The sequence below is a fragment of the Numida meleagris genome, chromosome 16 (genome assembly GCF_002078875.1).
Source record: "Numida meleagris isolate 19003 breed g44 Domestic line chromosome 16, NumMel1.0, whole genome shotgun sequence".
NCBI lineage: Eukaryota > Metazoa > Chordata > Aves > Galliformes > Numididae > Numida > Numida meleagris.
Genome location: NC_034424.1, coordinates 4,648,190 through 4,667,620, shown reverse-complemented (window position 1 = coordinate 4,667,620; position 19,431 = coordinate 4,648,190). Strand labels below are relative to the sequence as shown.

The 19,431-nt window shown below is 53.5% G+C and overlaps 2 protein-coding genes across 4 annotated transcripts in view; one reads left to right on the top strand and one right to left on the bottom strand.

Moving 5' to 3' along the window:
* On the bottom strand, positions 1,279–5,356 carry NAIF1 (nuclear apoptosis inducing factor 1). 2 transcript variants are annotated; one of them, XM_021414200.1, is made up of 3 exons: positions 5,225–5,356; positions 4,283–4,791; positions 1,279–3,662 (listed from the first exon to the last, which is right to left on the bottom strand). In XM_021414200.1, exons 2-3 carry the CDS (start codon positions 4,785–4,787, stop codon positions 3,199–3,201), a joined length of 969 nt encoding a protein of 322 aa, XP_021269875.1. In that variant the 5' UTR covers positions 4,788–4,791; positions 5,225–5,356; the 3' UTR covers positions 1,279–3,198. The 2 variants fall into 2 exon arrangements, with proteins under 2 accessions (XP_021269875.1, XP_021269873.1); XM_021414198.1 differs by lacking the exon at positions 5,225–5,356 and adding an exon at positions 5,011–5,111.
* SLC25A25 (solute carrier family 25 member 25) overlaps positions 5,426–19,431 on the top strand; it is a 24,461-nt gene continuing 10,455 nt past the window's right edge. Inside the window, exon 1 of one of the 2 annotated variants that reach the window (XM_021414193.1) lies at positions 5,426–6,039. In XM_021414193.1, the coding sequence (XP_021269868.1) occupies positions 5,452–6,039 (588 nt within the window). In that variant the 5' untranslated portion in view covers positions 5,426–5,451. Of the gene's footprint in view, positions 6,040–14,713; positions 15,263–19,431 lie in introns of those variants that run through there. The other variant, XM_021414196.1, reaches the window with a different exon arrangement.

Genomic DNA, 19,431 nt, shown 5'->3' with positions numbered 1-19,431 from the left:
TGTGCCTGCCCATTGAATGCGTCGCAATGAGACTGTGTGCTGTGTGCTCCGCTCTCCTGTTGAATTTCCTCCTCTCCAGGCTCCCAGTCCTGAGACAATCCAGCAGCGAGGAGCAAGTGGGGCACAAGAGGTCTGCAGGACACAGGTGACTTCGGGAACCATCCCACCAGGTCTCTGCAATGCACTGTGCTCTGCTGCAGACCGCGGCTCAGGATCCCGGCGCCTTGCCCCGTTGCGCAGTGCCATCTCCTGGAAAGCCGTGCCTGGGCTGCACACATTGCTCGCTGGCTGAGCTTCACAACCAGATTTTTGCTCCTGAAGCTAGTGGTGCTACGAGCATCTTGGCCATCGCCTTGAGGCATCTTCTGACCCAGCAGAAGTGCTCCACCAAAACTCCTTTTTCTCCAGCAGCAAGAAGTACAAAGTGCGCTCACTCTCCCCTCTGAGGAGCCCTGTGGCAGGACATCCCTGCGCAGCTCCTTCCTGCTCTGGGTGGTGAATACAAATCTCTAGGTACAAAAAGCTTGGTAAAAGGAGCGCAAATAAACACCTGTGAGATGAGTTCCTTCCTTTTTATTCTGCTTTGGGCACAAGTTCCCTGCTCAGTGAAGCGCCAGGCATGTAAGTGCCCTGTTTACCTGATCCTCCTGGTTTTGACTTTAAGTGACGTAGTATTTTCTCTCTTCCTCCCCAAGTTTGATGACCTCGTCATGAGCAACAACCAAGCCCCTAATCACGGTGCTCGCCCTGCATTTAAAATGTTGCTACATCTTTTTAATGAGACAAAAATGTGCACGTGGAACTCGCTCCTGAATGCTACTGGTTTGACTAAGCTCTATTTTTATCCTGAAAACACATGAAAAAATGGGTGGTTCTGAGGGCAACGCGTTTACTCCTAAGGAACAGTAGCAGAGCTTAAGTGCTTAGTCACTGCAAAAATGAACACTGCAATTTAAATCCCAAGGCTGGTATTTCAGCCATCATTTCAGGCTATTGGAGTGTGTTCTGAGCAGCTGGGAGATTAGAATGCTGTGGTAATCTGTCAGATGCAATGAACTAACTAGTGGTCCAAGGTAAAGCTATTATTTGAAAAAAAAAAAAAAGAAAAAAGACAATTATGTAAATATAAGGCCACAAATTTCATGAACAAGAAAAAAAAACAAGACACGTGTGCTTGCAGTTTTCCTTGGCCTTTTCTGACTGAGTCCTCTGTGTTGCCAACTTGTTTTCATGAACTCACTTTTCCCCCGGAACATGCTGATGAACTGAAACAGTCTGTTTACCAAAAACTGTACTTTTTATTAAAAATCATATTTGCAAAGGAGAGATCATTACACAAATGAGGTAAAACAACATATATGACATAGTTTTCTGCTTTAAAAATAATTTTCAATTGAGCAATTGACCCCACAAAGTCTGAGAGAAAGAGTCAGGAGAGCGTTACTCACGTGGCTGGATGCCCAGCAAGGTGGGAAGGTGCAGCTGGTGCCGCCCTGACTCAGCACCGAGATGTGTGTGTCAAAGGGTCAGAGCCTTCCAGGGCCAAAGTCCTAAAGTTGTTCTTCTCTCCAGCACCAGCCTTGCAGATGAGAGGAGATGACGAAAGGCCAGAGGTAGGCAGCAGAATGTTCACCCACTGCTCTAACTGGGGGTCCTCCATCAGCATCCCACCATAAAATGTGTAAGGGTTTCATCTGATTGTGCAAATTCAGTCTGTGCTCACCACTTCTCAGCCCAAAAGGAGACTTGACAGCGAGAAAATATCAACTCTGAGAAAGTTCGTTTTCAAAAGCAGTATCTGGGACGCAACAAGCCTATTGAACGTGAAAAATGTTGCAAGGTATGGGGAAAAGAGTTATACTTCGTTTTTTTTTTTTTTTTTTTTTTTTTGAAGTTAGCTTCCATGCATCTACAAGTGGAGCTTGTCATCTAAAAGTTTATGAAGCTACTGCAAGTCTGTAAGAATCCCGTTCACCATCCTGTGAAATGGAGCTATCTCAGTGAGGACCAAGCCCAACAGCCTGAACACCTCAAGGAGATCGGGGCTGTAAATGCTACTTAACCCCATTTAACTGTGAGAAAATAGGTGAGCTGAACCTCAGAGCCACTTCTCAGAATCCCAATCAAAGCAGACTAACGAAGAACTGCTGTACCTGCTTCTGGCTCCTAAACAGTACAGAACAAACACCACCACCAGAACCAAGTGATGCTCCAGAACGCACTCACTCCCATCCATGGCTGACAGCCTCCTAATGTCGTCTGCTGGGAATCACTGTGGGGCTGAAGCTCTCCAGACCAGGTCCGCTTGGAGAGACTGAGCTATTATGGAGGTGGCAAACTGCGTTATGAAACAGAGAGGGTGTTTTGCCTGTAAACCCATCTGAATTAATTTTTTACGTGTCCTTGTGCATTAAATATACTGGGACAGGTAACTGCTTCCAATACGTATCCCAGGACAGTATCTGTTAACCAAGGCATGAAATTTTCATCACATCTGCTAAGTTTAAAGTTGAATTCCATGGCCGCACACAGATAGAACATGAGGTGAATGCACTATTTTAATCCCATTTATATCCTCGGGGGATATGGGTGGGATTTGAACTGCATATAGTAGGCTTAGTGCTAGTCTGTGCGGGTGAATTTCATGCTCCAAGAGCAATATCCACAAACTCTCAGTGCAGAGAAGGGTTGTACCACCTCTGGTACCACATTGCCAGTAAACGCTTTCAGCAAGAGACAGAAATGCATTCACTACCAGACGCTACAGCTTATGGTAACTGTACCTTGGCAGCTTCACTACTGTGACTTAACAGCAAGACTCTCTGTGTTTGAAGTCAGTTAAAGGCTATAGATCAAGGCAGAGGAAGAAAGAAGTGTCACACTCAGAAGAAGTTTTCAAACAGATAAAAAAATAATTGTCTCTTTTCTCTCCCTCTTTTTTTTAAACAAATCTATTGTTTTCTGGAACTAAAGCAACCAATGTTAGGTTCCTTGTTTATTACACCTCCTGCTACTGCTCTGTATGATAGGTCTGAAAAGGCAGATTAGCATAAGATTAGCAGAGGAGAAAGCTGTTCAGGCTCAGCAAGACTCCAATGCGAGCCATTTCACATTGACAAGAGCCAGCACCCTCTTACTCCATGTCCAATGGCAGCAGGGGCAGTTTTTTCCAAGAAAGAAGTCCCATTGCTGTTTCTTTCACTGGATAATGCCATCTTGCTGCCCAGTCTGGCTGGGGTCAGCGGTCACCGAAGGACTGGGTGTATTGCTCTGCAAAAATCGACGGAAGTCCTTAATCATGGGGCGGAGGACCTGGATGAGGGCACTCAGTGCAGCCTGTGTTCCTTCCATGGCTTGAGCCTGGCGCTCCTGTGCGCATGCCTGCACCTCCTGAGAGCGACGGATCATCTGAAGCAAGTCATTCTGCTGCTCCAGGTGCTGGGCAATCTCCTTCACGTGTAAGTTGGTCACTCGCTGCTCCTGCAGGAGCTTGGCTGAGTTCAGAGCAATGCGGCTTTTCAGCTCCTGGGGTTTTGCAGATACTTCGTGTTGATGTGCCATCATCTCCAAGGGCGCTTCGGCAGTAACTGTGGTGGGGGCTTCTGTTGTGCAGTACTCCACAACCCCGTCCTCCAGACTGTGGTAAGTCGTCTCTGCAGGAACTGAGAACAAAGGATAGAAAGGGGGTAAGGAGTAGCTGCAAAATGGGTGTTTTTATCTACAGGACTATTCAAGGAATGTAACAGGAATACTGCCTGTTCTGTGAGATAACACACAATAAACAGTGAATGCACAAAATAACTTAAGTCTGCTCCACCCTCATCTAAGTTTCCTTCTCGGATGTACAGACTAAGGTCCAAAGGAGCAGGGTGTGCCATATCTGTCTAGACAAAATCACTTTTCAACCCCTAGTTTAGAGCACCATTAACCAACTGACCTAAGGGCAAAGAGAAGGCCTAGAAGGGCACTTATCAACAAGATGGCCCGTTTGAGGCAGATCAGGAAATCAGCCTTGGAGAAATTTCTCCCTTTTACTTTAGTTCCCCAGACAGAGGTACCAAAGGCGCCTTGCTTTCCTTGTTTTAAGGCTGACCCCAGCTGTCATTTGGTGACTTTCACGCACATCTCATAGACACTCCCCCACAGCACAAATGTGTTTTCATGACAGACGGGGGCTTTGTTTTGACAGGATCTCCCTACAGAGGGACCACAGGAGAGTGCCAGGCCCCCCCACTGGGCCATCAATCCAGAACAGAGCATCTTCACAGGGCGCAGCACTCACTCTGGGTCAGTGTGACGGTGGTGGCGGAGGCGGTGATGGGGATCTCGGTCCCGTCGCCCGCCCCGCAGTCCCCGCTGGGCAGGCTGATGATGGTGGCCTCTCCCAGCAGGTTGCAGATGCGCTGTTGCATGGGGGTGAGGATGACGGGGGCGGCTGTGGCACCCGTCGGGTCCTCGCCCTCCGTCCCGGTGCCGCCGCCGTTCTGGCTCTCGCTTCCCCCTTCCATGGCGGCGCGCACTTGGGCCACTTTGCGCCGCACCTCGGTCTTGAGGTCGGACCACTTCTTCTTCACTTCGGGCAGCTCGCGGTGGCAGGTGGCGACGGCGTTGACGCGCCGCAGGATGTCGTGCCAGGCGGCGGCCTTGGCGGCCAGCGGCACGCCCGCGTTGAAGTGGTTGATGAGGAGGTGCTTGCCGCGCTCCAGCTCCTCCACGATGATCTCCACCTCCCGCTCCGAGAAGTTCATCTTCCGCTTCTTGGCCGGGGGAGCCGGGGGCGACGCCATGGCCCTGAGAGGAAGCGGGGGAGGTGGTACTCAGAGGGCTCCTGAGGGCCTGGGGGGCCCCGCTGCCGCCCCTCGGCCCTGCCCAGCCTCCCGCAGGGCCCCCCGGGCCCGCTCACCCCGGGCCGGGGATGAGCGGGGGGGCCCGAGGCCCCTCGGGGCCCGGAGGTGTCGCTCCCTCCCCGCTCCCCCCCTTGGCACCGCCGACGGTACGCAAATTGCGTACCGCAGCCACCCAGCAAGCCCCGCTCAACGGCCTCCACCCTGCGACACTGGCGTAATGGCTTCCAGAATCAGCCCCCTTTCCTTCCTCGTCTGATTGGGCGGCCTTCCCGCCTGTCAGGGGAAAGTCTCGCCCCCCGCGAGGAGCGCTGCGTTGTCATTGGCCAGTCGCGCTGCCCATCGAGGAGAGCTAGAGACGGCCCCGCCTCATCACTTGCCTTGGACCACTGAGCCTGCGTGAGTCCGGCGAGAGGCTGGGCCCGCCCGCCTATTTCTCCGCTTTAATTCCATTGGATACTTTTCCCGTCCATCAACGCAGAACTCCCCCTCCTCTGGAAGCTATTGGATACATGCCACGTCCATCAAGATCCAAATGAGGCCCTGGCTTCCGACCCGATTGGAGCGGTTGTTCCTTTACCCTCGCTTACGCCTCGGCGTTTAACCAATGGAATCCCGCTGCAGGCTCTCGTACAGCCCTCTTCCTGCCCCGGCGGTGCTGCGTTCCGATTGGTGGAGGGGAAGGCGTCTGTCTGACGTCACACCGCCCACTCGCCTGGTGCGCGTGGAGGCCGGGCTGTGGGCGGAGGCGCGTCGGCCGGCGAGGGCCGCTCCCATTGGCCGGCGGGGGGCGTCACGTGGCGGCGGCGCCGTGTGGCGCGAAGGCGGAAGCGATCCGCGTCTGTTCCTCGCGGCGCCGGTGGCGGAAGCGTCGCCATTTGCCGGCGGCGGGTGCGAGGAGCGGGCGGCCGGTGGGAGAATGCCAGGGGCGCGGCGCTCGTTGGCCTCCCCGGTGGTGAGCGGTGTGCTGTGCCCCTGTGGCTCCCCGCGGGCCGCCGCCACGCCCGGTCCCGGCGCTGAAGGGAGCGGCGGCGGCCCCTGCGGACGGGCTGTGTGCGAGGCCTCCGAGCAGGACCGGCGGCTCCGCGCCCTCTTCCAGAAGTTGGACGTGAACCGCGACGGCGCGCTCTGCATCCACGACCTGGCCGTGGGGCTGGGCCGCCTCGGGCTGCACCGCACCGAGCTGGACCTGCTGGTGAGCGGCGGGGCCGGGGCCGAACGCGGCGGGGGCTCTTACGCTGCCCCCGGGCCTCGTCTGGGGCTTCTGAGGGCGGAGGGCGGTCGGGCACCGGGGGTTCTGCCGTGCGTTCTGCCTCACGCGTGGAGGGCTGAGAGCGTTGGTGCTACGCAATGCTGCGCGCAGAGGGTTCCGGGGTTCGACACGAGCAGCGTTGTTCTGTGGAGTTGTAACCGGTGTCGTGTAGAGCCGCGTGAGTCAGCGCTGAGCCTGCCCTCGGTGCGCAGCTTGTTCCTGTGCGGCGTCTTGGATGCAGCGCCGTAAAAAAGCCGAGTGCTGTTGGACGGCAGCAGGTCAGTACACGTGGCTGCAGCTGGGGTTTGCCGCTGTGCCGCGTATCCTTCCTGCAGGAAGGCGGAGGGGACTTCTGAGTCCCTGAGAACGGACTCAAGTGACAGCTGTCACTGCTTCTAGAACCGGGAGAGAGTACCGTGTTTCAGTCCCTTTGTATGCATCCGTCCATCCCAAAGGCACCACTGCCTTTCTAACTTTGGCTCTCTAAAGCATTGCTTTCTAATAGTGCTTTTTGGTTGGTGTCTTCTTTGCTACTGTAAAGTACAGGAATGCTTTGGCAACGTGAGCATCATATGAGTGGTTTAGTTGTGCTGCTTCTAAAAATAAGGTCAGTGCTGTGGTGATTTTCTACAGTAATGAAACCTGACTGCGCCCTGTCAATCACCTGTGTGTGCCCTGTGGAATGCTGACCTGCTGCCACCCGTGGGTGCCCTTAGCTCTGCCAGCAGGCTCTCGCCTGCTAGAACGTTCTGTGCTGATGCCCACCCATCTCAGTTGGCATTCCCTCTTCTTCCTGAGCCTGTTATCCAACACAGCCTGATGTCCTCCAGGCTGGGAGGATGCTTTGTGAAACAAAATGCTTTCTTACTTTCCAGCAGAGCTTCTCTGCTTGCCATGCTGCAGAGGCAGCAGAGAAGTTTTCTGCAGGGTCTGGAGCCGTGCTGTGCGGGGGAAGCACTGGATGGTTGTGCTGCTGCTGAGCCCTCAGCCATTGGGATTGTTCCTCAGCCCTTTGCTTCCTTTGCTCTCTGTTCAGCTGTGCAGGAAGCAGCTGGTTGGATAAAGGGAGCTGGCAGGGCGCTGGTGGTACTGCAGGATCCCCTTCAGCAGTGTGAGAATTAGCATGTTAAGAATGAGGATGCAGAGTTCAAAACTCCAGTTCGATTCGTGAGAGCAGCCCTTGGAGAGCTGGCTGGAAAACCTCTGCCTTGTGTCATCTTTTAAGGAAGATTGAATAAACTTCCTGTTTCCCAGAGAGTTCTATTAATAAAAGCATTCTTTTTTCCTTCCCTGTCCTTAGCCAATAATGACACTGAGACATGTAGGCTAAGCAATCTGAAGTCACACTCAAGAAAAGTGTTTAAGGGTCAGGATGAAAACCTCCTCTGCATCAAACACGGTGTTTGGAGGCCAAGTCAAGCATAAATCGCATGGATTGTGAGTAGTAAATTACTTTGTGGCTCAGGTACCTGGTATCTTTATGTTCTGTACAACAGAGCAGTGCGCTGGAAGTGGGTGCAGCCCTCCTGGCTTGTGATGCCAGGTTGTCCCCCAGCTTTGCTGTGAGCTGCTGATCTCTTGGTGCTGGTTGGCCAAAAGTCCTTGTGGCAACAGTGGTTGTTTTAGGCTGCGGCTTGAAGGGATAACGAGCGATGTTTTGGCTCCTTCAGGACCTGAGAGTTCTTACTGAGATACAGCCCTGTGCAGCACTCCCAGCACTGCTGCCTCCTGCTCTAGGGCGGCCTTCAGCGTGGGGAGAGCAGGCGGCCGTACATCCCTGCCTTCTGAGTTGGAATTTGCTAATGTCATCAGTGTGTTTTTTTTTTTCTTTTAAATTCCTGCTGTTATCTTGAAGCCATTTGACAAATACAAGATGCCAGAGCAGTGAGCCTTCCAGAGAAATGCTTGTTTGTGCTGGTTACACGGAGCAATTCGCATACCTCACTTGGCTTGAGCAGTAAAGTGATAACCACGTGAAAAATATTTTACGTGCTTCCTTGTCCTGCTGCATAAAGGGACGTTCTGCTGCTAAATTACATCTGCCTCAGGAGTAGTTGAGCTCTTTTTACTACTTCCTAAGTTCTTTTGAAGATAGTTGTGTAGATTTATAGAACTGAAATATGTGCTTAATGGAAATAAGGGTCACTGAACCGGAACTGTTCTCTACTTTTTATCTGGAGATATATATGTGATGTAGCTAAGGGCTGTGTACTCGTAGCGTTTCTGCGTGTGCTCATGTGATTGTTTTCCTGCTGACCCTGACCTGGAGCGCTGTCTGAAGCTTCTGTGCTGCTGTGGGCAGGGCAGCTCTGCCCTGGTGCAATTCATCCCCGCTGCATAGAGACAGCGGAGTGCAGCCCCTTCACGGAGCTGAACCTCTTCTGGGGCACTAACTCCATGTTAAGAAACAGAGCAAACATAACCCTTGTTTCTTTGCAGCCATAACAGTCTGTGTACCTTTGCTGTAACTGGGGTCTCCTCCTTGACCTTGAGATGCTGTTGTCTCCTGGATTTGTGCAGGTGTTTGCCCACTGCTGCCTGGGTGCCAGCTCCCATCTCACTGCTGGAATCTTCGTGTTGGCTTTCATCGCTGTGCTCTTTGCCTGCTGTCTCCTCTGCGATCTCAAAGTTCTGTATGCTCAAGTTCTGCTCTCACCTGTACCGAAGGAGCATAACTGTGCTGCTGCGAGGCTCGCTTGGCTCTGGGCTCCTCTGAGCACCTTTATTTTTAGGGATGGCTCTTGGGCTGTTCCAGCTGCTGGAGAGCACCGTGCCCTCCTGATCTCTGCTCAGTTAGCTCTGTTGCCAGTGACTCCGTGACAGATGGGCTGAGAAATACTCCTCAAGATTGTAATTGCTATGATACAAAGATTCAATCTTGTTTCTTCACTTAATTTTTCATTTAGACTCCTTATTTCTGTAACTATTTTACTCTCGGAGCTTTTGACTGCTCTTTCCTGTGCATAATGTGCCATAATTCCGAGCTACTGTAAGGGGCAGGGAAAGCAGGGAGCCTTTTCTGTGCAGTGCTTTCACCTCGTTCCTATTGTCAGTCATCTGGAAATAGGTGACCTGAGTTCTTATTGTGTTACAACACCCTGCTTGTGATTAAAAATGAGCAAAACTCTGTTCTGTAATCTAGACCAGACTATCTCTCTGAAGCCACATACATTTAAACAAGACACAAGCCATAAAGATGTGCTGAATCCTGCTGGGGCAGTTGGAGGCTTGTAGCCAGGCCCTTGTAATTAATTGTTAAGGGTTGAGCAATATGAGGTCGTAATCAAACAAATGGAGCAGTGTTACAGTCTGAACTTCCAGCTGATCGCCTTCCTGCTGCTGAAAGGTATTTGCCAGCAGCTCCCCAACCACCCATCTCCTGGCTGATCCTGAGCAGTCTGAAGGCGGTTCCACCTTGCGTTACAACGCGTTAAAGAACTTCACATGTCTGTGGGTAACGTCCTTTAGAACAGGGAGCAAGGAAGATGACGTTGGTTCGCTGCTCCGCAGGGAGCTGGGGCCTGTTGCTCCTTGCAAGTTACGAAATGTGTGGTTTGAGAGCCTTCTTTTCATGTGTTTGGGAAATGTGCTGCAAGAACAGAACCGTGGGTCAATGATTTCTTTGTAGATAAAGCCTTCAAATCTATGGCAGGCCCGGGAGTTGGTGTGCATTCGCTGTTTTAGATGTGCTAAAGGCACGAAGCATGCTTTGTAATCCAGCAAGTGAGCCCTTGGCTGGTGCTGCAGGGCCTTGGGAGCAGTGTGGGGCTGGCTGGTGCCTGTGTACTGGGTGTCTGCTCGCCAGGCATTGCAGTGCAGTGGGGGTACAAAGCTGGCAGTGCACATCCACTGAGAGAGGCTGGGAGTGAGCTTTGGGTGTACGTGTATGCAAGGGGAAGTCACTGTTGCCACGCCGTTGCTCATTTCTATGCATGTAAACCTCAGCTGTTGCTCTCTGGTTGTGTACCCACGGGACAGATGCGCAGCCCTGAGAGGTGTGACCCAGCAGTGTCCTTCCAGCATGGCTTTTTGCCTACCTGGCAGCTCGTGGGTTACTTTAGCTGGGACCTTTATCCCAGTTATGGCCGATAAGGGCTGCAGGATTGCGGCCAGGCTGCTGAGATGCAGACACAGCTTGGGCTCGAGCACATGGCTGGTTAGCACTGGCGTGGTGAGCTGCAGCCTTGCAGGAGCACAGGGCTGTGTCCTGTGGGTGCTGTGTGCTCGCAGACCTGCAGCGGGGCGAGCACCTGCAGGATCCGCTGACCGTCCCTGGGCAGCAGCTTTGGCCTTTCAGCATGTGTTCTGAGGGGTGATATTTAATTACCAGGGCTGAATTCCTCAGGAAGTACAGTGTGAAATGTCTCCTTTGAATCTGGACATTGACTACGGGTTGGCTCGGGGAGGGAGAAAATGAAGTAGTTACTGAGAGATAAGAGCAGGCGGAAAAGCCCTGAGCTGCAGAGTGGTTGGTGGGAGTTGGCTGGTAAAGAAACAAAGGCCAGTGACAATTCTGGCTGAATACTGAGCCAAACACTCCAGTGACTGGCACTTGTTAATGAAATAACATCAGAACTGATGTAAGGACTTGGTGTCCTGCTCACAAACCCTACAACGTGGGGAGCGCTGCAGTTCTGTGCCTACACTGCGGCGTGGTGCTGGCAGGACGAGGTGGGGGAGGGAGTGTTGCCACAAGTAGGTCTGAAAGAAAAATGGTAAATGAGTCTTTGTTCTTGTTCATGTCCTGTGGCTATATTTGTCCCTCCGAATGTGGGACATCAGCACACTTTAATGACGCCCCAGACTTTGTCTCGAGTGAAGAAAGCAGATGCATCATCGCTATGGGATGGCAATGGAGGTGTCTTCATTTTCCTGCGTTCCATGCGGGGCTCCGGGCAGGAGAACTCTGCTTTAAGAGGAATTGCTGAAATTGTTGGATCGTGAGATGCTGGAAAGGCGAAGCTGTTTGGAATGCGAGGCCGCATCGTCCGGAGAGCCCAGGCTGGGGGGATCCTTTCCCAACAGCCACTTTCGTGTTACTCTGGGACATGGCATGTGCTCGTTCCTTTCTGATTTCGGGGTATTACAGATGCCCTTTCTCTTGGTCAGTCCCCAGCCTTCATGTGATGGAACCCAGCGGTGTCTGCTTGGCGCTGGCCCCATTGCCCAGTACATGGAGTGGGGCAGCTGGTGGCTGTGCTGGGTTCCTGCAGAGAGGTGCCCGGGTTTTGTTGCAGCGTTCCGTTGTGTCACCTCAATAAATTAACGTGGCTGAATGTCACCGGACAGCTTAATTATTTAAGCAGCAGCGGCCAAGATGTTTGGCAGCGTGCTGCAAAAACCCTGCACGGCGCTTCTGGATTTTATTTCAGCTCTCTTAAAAAGTGGAAAATCCTTACGTTAAGTCTTGTCTTTCAGGAGTGACGTTTGGAAAGATGAGAACTGGGTGTAGGTGGCCGACCTCGGGTGCCCCACGCGCTGCAGCCCCTGCTCGGGTGTCCTGGAGCTCCTCCCACCTGAGTCACTGCCGGGGTCACACCAGGATCCCAGGAGGCAGCAGCTCTCCTGCACCAGGGGATGGGGATCGCAGCTCCCTTCCCTCTGCCCCTTCCTCTTCCCCCTCCCTCCTGCATTTTTTAAGTGTGAGCTAGTCGTCTGCTCGGATTCTTGCTGGAAAACTCTGCGGGTTTGCTCAGAATTCTTCCAAGGGCCATCTGAAAGCATGTAGCCTGAGGCTGGGCTCTGCCTGGTGCCACCAGCCCGAGGGGCACAGTGCCTGCCTCAGAGCTGCAGGTATTGAGATGTGGCTGCAGGATGGGGTCGAAGAGCACACAAAATACCTTGGTTTTGCTACTTGAAGAGATCTCCCTTTGCTAGCTTGCAGTATGAGGAAAATACTGTTTCAATTAAGCATACACGTCGTTCTCTCGCTCTTTCCTTTCTCCTTTGTCTCCATCTGGATGGATTGCATGGCTTCATTGCTGGCTTCTCCTCTGGTTACCCAAGGACTGGTTACCACCTTGGTGGTGCTGGGCATGGAGCTGCTGCCCTGGGCACCTGCTGCCTGCAGCCACCCGCAGGTCACTCCTGCTGCTTTCCCCTTTAATGATCTTGAGTTTGTTTCATGGAAACAGCTGAAGAACCGAGGGGGGCTAGGTTGGGCAAGGTGTTTAGGTATGACCTAGCTCGTGATTTCTAGATAAAATGAGTGTCTGTTCCTCATCTGTTCCTCTGCACCGGTTCGGGCTGGACCCGGACCCGCTGCGTTTGTTGCATCTTTTGTGCGTGAGTGGTTGGCTTCCTGGTGGCGTCAGTGGGGCAGCACTTCTGTCCCAGCTCCCTGCAGGGGAGCAGCTGCCTTGCCTCCGGCGATCATCATCTCTCCATTACTTGCTTTATTGTTCTGACCTAATAAAATTCCTCACTTGGTAAAATGCTTTTTTTTCTCTCCTTTTTCCCGTTTCTAAATATGATTAGAAAAGGCTGTGTTCTCAAGGAGCTGTGTGGATTAGCGCGGTGGAAGAATTCCTCTGAGGTTTCCTTCAGCAAGGACAAAGGCTGAGAAGTGTTGCCTTGTTTCTGCTGTAATTGCACCCTGGGCATGTATTTTCTTGCACAAATGACTGTTTTACTGTGCAGTCTCTGCACAGCAAAGCAAAGGAAGATGGGGTCTGTGCCATGTGCACACCCCAAACATAACCGTATACAACACAGAGAAGCCCAGTGGTTGTGTCCCATAGTGTTAGCTGCTCTCACAGATCCCTTTGTGTAGTAGCCCAGTGCTGTGATCCCAAGTGCCACTCATCTGCTTTGCCTTCGTGTCTTCATATCCGTGCCTGCTGTGGGTCTATGGGGTGAGCTCCTGGAGCATCAGTGAGCTTCAGAGCAGCTCGCTGCTTCTTGGCAGCCTCTAGCCCTAGGCTACCAAGAGCTGATTTTGATGAGCTGCACCAGTTCAGGAAATCTGCTTTGTTCCTCCTTTTGGCTCAGCGGCATTAGAAACTTTAAAATATCACCTTAAGGGATCGGAATGGCAATGTGTTAGAAAGCAGTGTGACTCCTGGGGCTGTAGGGGTGGGGGCATGGCACAGACCAGAGAGGGGCTGTAGTCTTTTATATTTAAACAGCATTTTTTTCCCATTAAGTAACGCTGGAGCGTATTTGCAGAAGAATTCTTTTTTTTTTTTATGTGAAGTCTTCTGTATGCCTGTCTCTTTTTCCATTACTCAGGTTGGTGAAAGGAATTCGGCAGTAACAAGTTCCTGTAAGTGTGACGCCGAGTGTTCTCTCTTAAAAACAGGCTGCCCACAGCTTGGAGTTCTTCCAGTTTTGGCATGTATTTCCATATCTTATAGCTGTAAGATGCAGGTTCCCTCTGGCCTGTTGCTGTCAAAGGTTAAAAGCTGGAAGCAGTGGTCCAGGGGAGGCCAAGGAGCTCACTGTGGGCAGGGAGCCTTGGCGATGGAGCTGTGCTCTGTGCTGCTTCATCGTGCTGGAACTGAACTGGAGAGGGGCAGTGCTGAGGGAAGTGGAGCGTGTGGTGCCCTGCTCCTGCGTGGGGATGGGGAAAGACCTCGGGCTGTAAGGGAAACTGTTGAATCATGGAATGGCTTGGGTTGGAAGGGACCTTAAAGATCATCCTGTTCCAACCCCCTGCAGCGTGGAAGGGCTGCCAGCTGCTCAATCAGGGACCAGCTCAGGTTGCTCAGGACCCCATCCAGCCTGGATTGGGCATCTCCAGGGATGGGGCACCCACAGCTCTGTGCAGCAGTGCCGTGACCTCACTGCCCTCTAGGTGAAGAATTTCCCCCGAATATCTAATCTTAACGTCTACCCTTTTAGTTTTAAACCGTCCCCCCTTGTCCTATTACTGCCTGCCCATGCAAAAAGTTGATTTCTCTCCCAAATTTATCCGCTCCCTTCAAGCACTGGAAGGCTGCAATGAGGTCTCCCCGGAGCCTTCTCTTCTCCAGGCCAAACACCCCCAGCTCCCTCAGCCTGTTCTCCTAGGAGAGGAGCTGCCGTGGTGCTGCGTGTTGATGCATGCGGGTGCTGCTCTGGCTCCGTGCAGCTCTGCGCTGCGTGTTTGAAGGCGGCTGCAGCGCAGCGCCGGGCCGATCGGCGATAGTTAACCACAGGGTATCAGCCCTTGTGCGGATGAATGGCCGTAAATGCTGTGCAAGCGCGTCTCCGCGTCGCGCTGAAAGCCAAATGGCAGAAGCATAATGCAACACCAAAGAGCTATTGTAGTGGCGGATGAGACTATAATAGACCGGAGAGAGAGGGTGCAGCTCGAGGTTAATTCAGCCGCGGCCAGGAAAAGCGGTCATCCCTGCAGAGAACCATCTGCTGCCCGAACAAAGCCCCACCGAGGAGCCCGGGGAGCAGCGGCTACGTGAGCGATCGGACCGGCCCCGAGCCGCACCGGGGCCGCAGCCCTCCACCCTCCGGCGCGCTCCCCGCGGGTGCCGGCGCGCTCCCGGCTGCGCGCTGCTCGCCCCGGAGCCCCGCGGCGCTGGGAGCGGCGATTGGCTGCGCGCTGCTGCAGTGGGGCCACAGCCCGGCGCTCGGCCCCGCGTGCTGCCGGGACCCGCCGGGTCGCTGGGAAGCGCCCGGTTTGAGCTTTTCTCATCTCGGCGTTTTCTGTCCTAGCGTTCTCCAAAGCTCGGCTCTTTGGCGTACCGGAGGGCTGGCGCTTTGTCTTGTGCCGTCAGAATTGTGAGGCTCTTGTGCAATGAGCTGCTTGTCAGGCCAGGCACGACTGCAGTAGCAGCAATTTCCAAAGGCAGGAAGCGTCTGCAGGAGCGGGGCCGCACAGAATCCCAGCCCGTGGAGTCGCCGGGTTGGACCTCCCGCTGCCTGCCGTGCCGTTCCCGTCCTGGTAGCGCAGCCCGGGCAGCGGGCGGCTCCCGGCACGCCGGCTTTGCTCGCCGGAGCAGCGATGCTGCAGAGCCTTTGGCGTTTTCTATCTAGCTTCCTTCCCAGGGCCGCGTGCCAAGGTCCTGCCGATGGAAAAGACGATGAGGCCAGAAACACCACCCCACTGCCAGGCCCCGGGGAGAAAGGGCCAAAGATGCTGGGGAAGCCACAGGACAGAGGGACTGACCCCACTGAAAGGAGACCAACTATCCTACTGGTGGTTGGACCCGCAGAGCATTTTCCGAAGGTAACGGGATATCCTGAGGCCGGAGCGCATGGTCTGCGGGAGCGCGGTGTTGCGGGGAGCGCAGTAGCTGCTGTGTGTGCGTTTTGGGGGGGGTCAGCAATAGTGAGTGGGGTCCAATGTGTGCATGCTGGACCCCGAAGGACCAAGGAATGACTGCAAAGAGGTGATGTAACCTTGCAGACATGCTGCTCTAAGGGGAGAAAATGTTTCCTGGGGGTAAGGAGTAGTCCATGGGTTTAGAAGATGACTTGCAAGCAGCGTAACTCAGAGGGCTGGGAGTGATAGTGAAGGTTGGTGGTGAGTCCTTCAGATGCATTGGAGATTAGCAGAGGGTCCTACAGATCCTAAAATCTCCTGGTCAATCCCTGGCCGTTTGGCACTCCCTGTGCCTCCATAAGGAACTAGTGTGTCGGGAGCAAGCGAGTACCTGGTGCATTGCTGGAATGGCACAGCCCACAGATGGGAATGGCTGTCCCATGGGAGTGAGTGGCATAAGGAAGAGACCAAAATCTGTGTGAGGATGGGAACTTCCTGGGGTGGGGATGTAGGGGGTGCGTGCAGTTGGCAGAGGATAACCAGTGAGGCTTTGTCTGGGGGGAGGCAGACAAAAGCTGCTCAGTTCTCTGCTGGCCGCATAGTACTGTGCTGGCTGACGGCTGCTCCAGGTTATCCTCGAGAGGGAGGGAATGCTGCCTGTGTCTCCTGAGGATGATGCAGTCAGCTCTGACTTCATGCGGGTTGTGACCAAGGGTGTGAGCTGAGATTACTGGGGAGGGGCTGGGCAATGCCCCCTGTGCAGCTGGGAGGGCTGCGGTGCAGAGTGGGGTGACTGCAGGATGCTGCTGCTTGGGCAGGAGTCAGCACTGCTGCTGTAGGATTGCTCTCTGGAATAGGGAATGAACAGGTTCAGGTTGCAGAAGGGCTTAATGCCCTTTGCTGATGTTTCAGGGAGAAGCAGCGGGCTGGCATCTCTGTTCTGCAGAGCAAAAGCCACTCCCTGCCTGAATTGGGCTGAAACATCTGCAGGGACTCCTGCCTTCAGCCCCATTGCTGGCAGTTAGCTCCGCGCATCTCCTCCGGAACCAGGAGCGTGTGCACTTAGAGAAGGAGAGGACTTTTGTGTGAAGGACAGAGGCTCAGGACTGTGATGAAGGAGCGGGGCTGCAGATCTCTGTGCCCTTCGGAGGGAACAATGCTCCTTCAGTCCGGGAGAGCCCATCTGTTCGCACCTGCAAATGGAGCTCTCTCTGACATGGGGAGGGCGCTGATACCGATCTCTTGCCTGCATGCCCCTGAGAAGCTTTACTGTGCAGGAACCCTAAAATTGGCTAATGCAGAAATAGCTGGGGGATAAGGATGTGATAAAATGGAGTTATTGCAGCTTAGGAAGTAACTGCCCATCTGCTGGGAGGTTGTGGCTGTGTAATTTTAGCCTGCCCTGATTGTGAAGTGAAACACCGAGTAAAGCTCTTCTGCTGAGGATTATGCAGATCTGGTTTACCTTGCGCTGCAGACCAGCTAATGCTGCATCCTGTCACCGTGGCTCAGCTGACAGCCGGTAACTTATGAGGCTTGATGATACATCTGTGCTCTGATTCCCTGTCTTAAGGAGAAGCCTTGCAAAAAGTCCAGCACAGCATGAGGGACAGGTGATAACTGACTGTGTGAGCAACCAGTGCTACGTGATGTGCAAAGAAACTGGGGGACACGTGGCTTCTGCCGTGCAACGCCGGTGACCTTGGGATAAGTCTCTTAGCTGGGTGCCACGTTGTGTTGTCCGAGCTCCTGTAGGTTACTGCCTGCTGAATCATCCCGAGCACTGCCTGATACTGCAAGGAGCGTGTGTGTGATAGACCTGGCTGGGGGGGGCTTCATCCCGGCCCTTCCGTCCCCGCAGCGCTTGGGGTGACTCAGCTCCGCTCCTCCTCGAGGTAACGGTTTCGACGTGCGGCAGTTCCCGCGGATGCAGAAGAAAATGCTGATGGTGAATGTCACGTGTTGGCTCTGGGTGTGTGTGCTCAGGAGAGGGATGGCCTGCCCCTGATGTCACCACCTGGACTTGTAACTTTGGATCTGTGTGTTGTCACTGCACAGCTCACCTCTCCTGCTCACCTCTACAGCACATGCTGACGTTGTGGGTCTGCCCTTCCTGCCCGTACCCTTCCCCTTGCGTGGGCTCGGCTGAGCTCTGCTCCATGCTCCGCTGGGGTCTCTTCAATGATTAACTCCCCTCTTTCCTACACAGAGGGTGTCTTTGTGATTCGTGAGGACCTTCTGTACTGGACAATTAATTATCAGCTAGCGTCCAGAAATGACAAACACCAAGTCAGCAGGACCTGCCGAAACTTCCAGCGTAGGTGCCCCTACCCAGAAAGCTGCTCTGCCTCTGCAGGAGGATGTGAGCTATGTGACTGTGACGCGCGCTGGCACTTGGTATTTTTAGAGACTTTTTTTTTTTTAGCAAAGTAAATTCAAAATTAAACAGCATCCTTGTATGGCTGCATCCTCCCATCTTCGGGAGGTACCTTCTAGAGCTGATGTAGTTAAGCAGCGATGAAGCAGATGCCTAAAAGAGTACAAATGACTAGGAAAGGCCAGCGTTGGAACGGTGGGGTGTCGCAACTCGTAACTCGCGCAATGCTTAAACGAGAGCCAAATCCTATGAATAAAATGGACAATGAGCTTGCAGGTTCCCCGACAGCAAGAAAAGTCCCATAGAAGGCGTGCATCTGGCTCTCCCTGCAGCGGGAGGCATCGGCGAGGCTGTGTCCCATCCACTGCCACCTGCAGGTCCTGTGCCTGAGGCTCCGGGGCCACGCACGTGCTGGGACTTGGGCCCTGTCTGGCTTTGAGCACTTCCAGGTTTACCAGGATTATTATTATTATTATTATTATTATTTTTGATGAAGCCTAAGAACCTGCTAATGCTTTTTAAAATTCCCTTCATCATTATAACCTGAATTGCTGGTGTAAACTTCACTCGTAATCCATCTCTCCTTCTTAGCTCCCTCTCCTGTAATTAATACCCTGTATAAATCAGCTTTCTTAACATCACTACCTCTCTCCTTTCCTCTGACGTAGGTAGTAGGCTTTCTTCCCTAAAATGTGCAGATTCTGCCTTTTGTTCTCGCTGCCAAGTGGAGATGGAGTTTATTAGGAAAATCTGCATCATGTTGGCATAGCAACTGAGCTGCCGAGCAGCTCAAATAGTGATGCTTGGCAACTCGTGGGAAGGAGCACGGGGGATCTTGAGGCTCGGTGGGCAAATCTCAGTTATATTTGTTCCTTCAGCACCCGCACGTGGGGCGGGGGGCTGCTCCGGGTGCCGAAGGCATTGCTTTCGGCCGTTCCCATCCGTAGTGTTGGGGCAGTGGGTGGGCGCTGTGGGTTGGCGTGCAGGGAGCTGTTGCAGCTGATCCCTAAGAGGATCTGGAGCCTGAGAAGATCCCGCTGCCGCGCGGGGACGTCAGCAGGAGCAGGTTAAGCCTGGTTAGGTAACACGGTGGCAGGTGAGGTGCCAGAAGGGCATGGGAAGCCTTCGTGGGTCACGGCTCCCAGCGGCACCCTGCTGCTGGCACCCCGTTTTAGAAAGCCTTAAAATAACCCCCCAGCTTGAACGTTCCCACTTCAAGTCACTGGTGTGCGGCTCCACAAGCAGCTTGTTACAGACCTCAGCTTTCTTTACACCTAAAGGACAAAACACCCCGGCAAGGACACACTGATCCCGGTGCACTGAGGTCCAAGGAAGAATGCCCACTGGACTTTGTGCTGTTTGGGCACTGTTTGAGCAGAGCAAACACGGCAAAACGTCGCAGTGGTCGGGAAAGCAGTTAGCAGGGCTGGCTGGAACCAGTTTGACAGACGTGCTGCGTTACCTGGAGTGCAGATGGGATTATGGTGTTTGGGAAGCTGGCTAATGGCTGTGCGCTCGCGGGTCGTCCCGGTGTGATAGCTTCTAGCAAATATCAAAGCTCGAGCTTTGCTGTATGGTTTATGTCTGCATTCACAGCTCTGCACCCTTTGGTACTTTCGCCACAGGGCTGGGTGCTATCCTGTGAATCGAATTCCACTAGGCGCTCTGAAGCCTGTAATTACATTAAGTGATGCATGTGCCACGCTCCCTCCTTGGCCGGACTTGTTCTCAGTGAAGCCCTGAAAGCTGCTCGCAG

Coding starts and splice junctions, on each gene's coding strand:
- NAIF1 (XM_021414200.1), bottom strand. CDS start 4,787: ATGGCGTCGCCCCCGGCTCCCCCGGCCAAGAAGCGGAAGATGAACTTC. Junction 3,663..4,282: donor CACCGTCACACTGACCCAGA/GTGAGTGCTGCG, acceptor CTTTGTTCTCAG/TTCCTGCAGAGACGACTTAC.